Source organism: Cibotium barometz, chromosome 10 (assembly GCF_041138505.1).
Source record: "Cibotium barometz isolate CiBa-2024 chromosome 10, ASM4113850v1, whole genome shotgun sequence".
In the NCBI taxonomy this organism is placed as follows: domain Eukaryota; kingdom Viridiplantae; phylum Streptophyta; class Polypodiopsida; order Cyatheales; family Cibotiaceae; genus Cibotium; species Cibotium barometz.
Window position 1 is genome coordinate 5601530 of NC_141055.1, and position 6000 is coordinate 5607529.

At 36.0% G+C, this 6000-nt stretch overlaps 1 protein-coding gene across 4 annotated transcripts in view; it reads right to left on the bottom strand.

Annotated features, from left to right (window-relative positions):
* LOC147634470 (nuclear transcription factor Y subunit A-1-like) overlaps positions 1 to 289 on the bottom strand; it is a 43840-nt gene extending 43551 nt beyond the window's left edge. For 2 of the 4 annotated variants that reach the window (XM_086803554.1, XM_086803553.1), the window contains exon 1: positions 38 to 289. In XM_086803554.1, coding sequence (XP_086659680.1) covers positions 38 to 164 — 127 coding nt within the window. In that variant the 5' untranslated portion in view covers positions 165 to 289. The remainder of the gene's footprint in view (positions 1 to 37) is intronic. The other 2 variants (XM_086803555.1, XM_086803556.1) reach the window with 1 other exon arrangement.
* Positions 290 to 6000: the final 5711 nt, after the last annotated feature.

The window sequence follows — 6000 nt, forward strand, 5'->3', positions numbered from 1 at the left end:
GCATGAATTGATGTAAATATTTGAAAGAATTGCTGACCTTCTGATGTGGGTTGATCCGAAGAATGCTGCATATTGAGGGGATTGAAAACACCAGGGCCGGGTTGCACAGGAATTAGGGTTTCACCAGAGACATCCACACCCTCTTCGGTACCCTCCGATTGCATACTGCTGCAATAGATGAAGAGATCACCACAAACGCTCGCAGGACTGTGTGTACCCGTAGATCTTTGCAAAACGCTTGGCGTAGATTGATGTTTCCTTTGGCGCCTACGCTCTTTCAATTAGAACAACGCGTGGGCCGTAGGTACATAAAGCCATGGACCCTAGAGCAGTTGGGCGGACAAGATTGAATCAGCCAAACAGCCATTTCACACGCTAGGCTGCTTAAGTCATGGCTCACCCTAAAGGTGCACGCTCTATAAAGCAATTATGATGGCCAAGTAATTTCATCCAACTTTTCATCAAGAGAGTGATGAGGTCTATGACTTTGAACTTTTTTGTATCTCAAGATATGGCAAGGAAGTTTCAAAGAATACATCAACTTGACGCTTTTGCAGCATCTACACAATGAGTTTGAGCCAAGTCACTACATACGCTAGTAGAGTTGGCAGCACTTACCAAGTCTAGAAATCCTTCATTCATAGTACGTATCAAGTGGAATCCTTCATTCATAGTACATACCAAATCTAATAATCCTTCATTCATAGCACTTACCAAGTCTAGGAATCCTTCATTCATAGAGTTGGCAGCACTTACCAAGTCTAGGAATCCTTCATTCATAGTACGTAATTTCACAAGGTGTGCTCGTGTAGACAAGTACCTACACAGGTTAATTTCCGCCAAGTCACTACATATGCTAGTAGAGCTGGCAGCACTTACCAAGTCTAGAAATCCTTCATTCATAATACCTAAGGAATTTCACAAGATATAGACAAGCACCTTCAAAGAATTTACATTTTGATATATGTTTGATTGTCGAGGCTCTCATTTGATCTTTTATGTCTTTTTTTAGCTTTTGCCATATGAGGGATAAGAGGAGGGATAGCTTTCATGTGTTAAGATTAGAGTGTAAGCATTCTTATAATCTCATTCTTAAGAGAATGAGATTAGAGGAGGGATAGCTTTCATGTATTAAGATTAGAGTGTAAGCATTCTTATAATCTCATTCTTAAGAGAATGAGATTAGAGGAGGGATAGCTTTCATGTATTAAGATTAGAGTGTAAGCATCCTTACAATCTCGTTCTTAAGAGAATGAGATTAGAGGAGGGATAGCTTTCGTGTGTTAAGATTAGAGTGTAAGCATTCTTATAATCTCATTCTTAAGAGTATGAGATTAGAGTGTATAATCTCATTCTCAAGAGAATGAGATTAAAGGAGGGATAGCTTTCATGTGTTAAGATTAGAGTGTAAGCATCCATATAATCTCATTCTAAATAGAATGTCACAAAACAAGTCCAAGGGGCTCCTAGTGTGGCATTTTTATCTTAATGAAGCCTAAAACTCAAAGGACATGCAAAAGGTGTGTCACCCTTATTTTGTAAGGCAATCTACGAGGACAGGATAGTGGACATGTGTGAGCATCATTCTAAATCCACTGCTACATTCCCATGGTATATGAAATGCCACTATAAGGTTAAGACTTTAATTCTTTGGAACAACTGTGCATAGTTTGGCGAATATATTTCCTCTATAAACATAAAATAACCATGGTAAAAATAAGATCTCAATACTTTGGAATAGATGTGGATAGGACAGCAACTATAAACATAAATTTCTAAAAACCATGGGGGAAGCTTTGAGATTTTATATCATATGTCATAACACATGATGTATTTTTTATAATCTTATCCATGTAACTTCCTTGAAATGGATGACTTTGAGCTATTAAATAAGAACCCAAATATTTCTTTTAAATAGCTCAACACTTTTTTGGAGCACTTTATGAAATAGTCAATGGCCCATGTTTCTTTCATTGTAAGTTACTAGTTTTTTTTTTAAAGGGAAGATTCACCATTACGAAGTGATCCGAAGTTTCCTTTCTTAATTTCTAGTCACGCATATCAATATGCTCCTTGTTCTTAAGAAAGTTTGGCTCATATTTGACCTCCATCTTTTATAGCATGTTTTGTATGAACCTCGTGAAGTGCAACTAAAGTGATGGTGATAGAAAAATGATTGATGTCTGTGTAGCATTTCTTGCCTAAATATGTGTGTGCATAATATACATGCGTGGTTTTTATATACAAGATAAAAGTTGGATTCCTTTTTTTTTTTCCCTTGTCTTTATATCTCCTGAGTGAGAATCTAATCACGTGTGTTGAGTAAAGTATAACATGAGTCAGCATAATTGTGTGATCCCTAATTTTTTCCAAAAAAATAATTATCAACTTTTAAAAAAATGGTAGTGCTGATTAAATTTGCTCTAAGAGTGTTGTATAGCATTGCCATGAACATTCTTATTATTCATTCATGGAACATGTTTAAGGTTAAGTTTTCCTATATTAGAGGTTCCTTTCTACCTTCTCTTTGTTGACAATTGTTTGTACTTGTGGATTTATGTATTCATTTTTGGTTTATCTTCTCACTTTCTCATGATTTACTTGGTTTTAAAAAGGGTTACAGATTGTATCATCTGTAGTCAAAGCATATCTTGATTAGTCGAGATGTTGTTTTTGTGGAAGATGCTGTGCAGCCTTTGTTTATTAGCAATCATTTTGTTGTGCTTTATCAACCTTTATAAAAGGTCCAAATTTGGGATAGATGGCTTAAGAAGCTCCTCGTGAGAGAAACATGTCTTACTTTAATAACAAATCTTTTCAAATATCATCATTCATCTACATAATTTATTTAATATTTTATGCCTGTAATTAAGAAATAGCCATTCTTTTCTTACAACATGAGGTTAAAAATTTAGCTTTCAGTCACATTAAAAAAAATGTTGATAGGCCACTAAAGAAAGGTCCACTCTTTTCTCACAAATGTCATGTCTTGTAAAGATAAGTGGCATTGATTAAATATGTATCCTTGATCTTTTTTTGGGGGGTGGCCCCTGCCCCGTGCCATGGAAGCCTACGTGCTAGCCATGCTTGCACCGGGCTAAGTCATACAACCATAATGCCCAAGAAAAATAAAAAATAAAAAAATTTAAAGAATTATGCAACTTGATACATAATAAAAGAGTCATTTTCTTTATTTTTCATACTTGGATTAATGTACAACCATTCCTACAACTAAAGCACAAGAAATGGAAAGTGGCACTTATACTTTAAAAAGGTCATAATATACATGAGTTTTTGTGAGCTTGTTTATGAAATGAAATGTTTTTGCATGGTGAGCTTAATGTCATGAGACCTCAATGCTAGTTAATCTTAATTAATTATGGAAATTTTGCATTAATGTTTTTGTACGTGTGAGCTTAATGTCATGAGACCTCAATACTAGCTAATCTTAGTTAATTATGGAAAGTTTGCATTAGCCATGCGGTTAGTGTAATCATAAAATGATTATCTATCCCTTCAATCCCAAACCAATTATAGTGCCATAGTAGGATCATTATGTAGAGAAAATTGTAAGCTCACTTACCTCTAAACTTTATCCTTGTTATTCTCCCATGAGCATGTTAGTTGTTGCATTTACTCTATGGGTACTTCCCCCTCCTCTCGCACTGGCTCACAAGCTCACTAGCACATAGGGTTAATCAAGGGATTAACAAGAGGATTTACACAAACACTCCATTTTGCAAATGGGAGAGTCCTTGTAATTAATATATAATAACATGCCATAGTTTGGATCATAGATGGCCTCATATAATTATAATGGTAGTTGTTAACCACTTCGCACCATCCTTAATTTTATTATTTATTTATTTTCTTATTATCAAGCGTGATGTTAACCACTCGTAGGTTAACATCATAGTTAATTTCATTTTTATTTATTTATTATTAATTTATTAATTACTTTAAAAAAAAGGAATGGGGGAGGGGGTGGTTATTCTAAAGTAAAGAGGGAGCTTGAAATGAAAAAAAATAAATAAATAAAAATAAAATTAAAGAAGCATGCGACTTGATAAAAGAGTTTTACTTGGATTAACTTACAACCATTCCTACTACAACTAAAGCACAAGAAATGGAAAGTGGCACTTGTACTAGATCTTAAATTTTTTTAAATATATGTGAGTTTTTGTGACCTTTGTTTATAAAATTAAATGCTTTTTGCATGTGTGAGCTTAATGTCATGAGACCTTGATGCTTGTTAATATTAATTGACTATGGAAAGTTTGCATTGGTGATGAGGTTAAATGTAATCATAAAAAGATTGTCTATCCCTTCAAACCCACACCAATTTCCAAGCCAATTATAGTGCCAAAGTAGGATCATTGTGTAGAGATGAAGAGTGTAAGCTCAGTTACCTCTAATCTTCGTGTCGGATGTCATCCTTTAGCCAACGTGCTCTAACAACTCCACCTCTACTTATGGGAAGTCAAATCCTCGTTGTTCTCTCATGAGAGTATGTGAGTCCATCCTCTCACACACACACTCACTCACAAGCTCACTAGCACATGGTTGATCATCAACGGATTAACAAGAGCAACACTGCATTGTGTAAATGGGGGAGTACTTGTATTATAGGAGAAATTGACATATAAACAAGACATAAGTGTTCACACTCACTCAAATGTGTCCATCGTGAGTGCCCACAACATGACATAGTTTGGCTCATAGATGGCCTCATCGAATTACAATAGTAGTTGTTAACCACTTCACAAGTTAACATGGGTTCACGTGCCCTAGCTATTGTAATGTGTTTTTCCATCTTACCCGCTTGAAAATGGGCCACCTATTCTTTGTGAGATGGCACTAGACTTTATAAAGCGGACTTACCATTAGCTTAATGCCCAATAGGGACGTCACTAACTTCATGTACATAGTTGATTTTGACTAGAGCTAGAGGACCACTACTATTTTAAGTTTTATCTAGCCCAATGTGAAAGCTGGTCTCGTATATATATAAGTCATGTTTAACATTAAGCAATATGCATGCATTCCCTTGCAATATAATATTCGTGTGCTCTCTTGCTTCTCCCTACCCTCTTCCTTGTGTTTTATTAAATCTTTCTTGCTTAATGGATAGTTGGTAGATAGGTTTAATTATAGGCTTCTCCCTCTCATTAGCTTCTTCTTCACCCACATTTTGTGAGAGAGAACCATTGTGAAGGATATCTCTTTCTTGCCTTTATCTAGGCAAAGGAAGCTCCACCATCACCCTCTTAGTAAAGGAGTATTCTAGTGTGACAAACATACTGAGAATGCATTAGACGAGCTAGTGTACCCACATAAGAAGTTGCATTTGTGGCTCTATAGGAAAAAGTACCAAATGATAGTTGATTCAGTAAGGCTAAGGTAAGCTCTTGACTTGAACATATTTGGTGCCACCAATGGGCAACAGCCTAGATCTTTGCTCCGTTTGTCCATCCATTCCAAGCTAGTGGAATGGGATCACCCAATATTGCCTGGTGTTGATTAGGAGGTCATACTCCAAAAAACATATGATTTAGCATGGCTAAGGTATGCTCCTGACTTAAACATAATGGGGAAGGCCTAGGGCTTAGCTCCATTTACCCATCCATTCCAAGCTATTGGGATCGCCTAATATTTCCCGATGTTAATTAGGAGGTCACACTCTAAAAAACATACAGTTTTGAAGCCTTGGATGTGTTGTTTTTTATTTAGATTTGAAGCTTTGTTTGTATTAGGGCATCCTAGTTGCAGATCTTGAAAAGGGAAAAACCTGGTTTTCAAATGTAATCTCTTAATGAACCCGTTCAAGAGAGTAGTATTGTCCATAGAGGGAGAAAAGCATATGAAGTTAACATAAGCTTGGTGGTAGACCTTAATAGGATTTCCTTCCTGCTACTTGCCTATGAGACGAGAACTCTAGAAATTCATTCATTCAGTCCTCTTCATACCTTGGCGGATGGAATCTTCTAAACAGGTATGTCT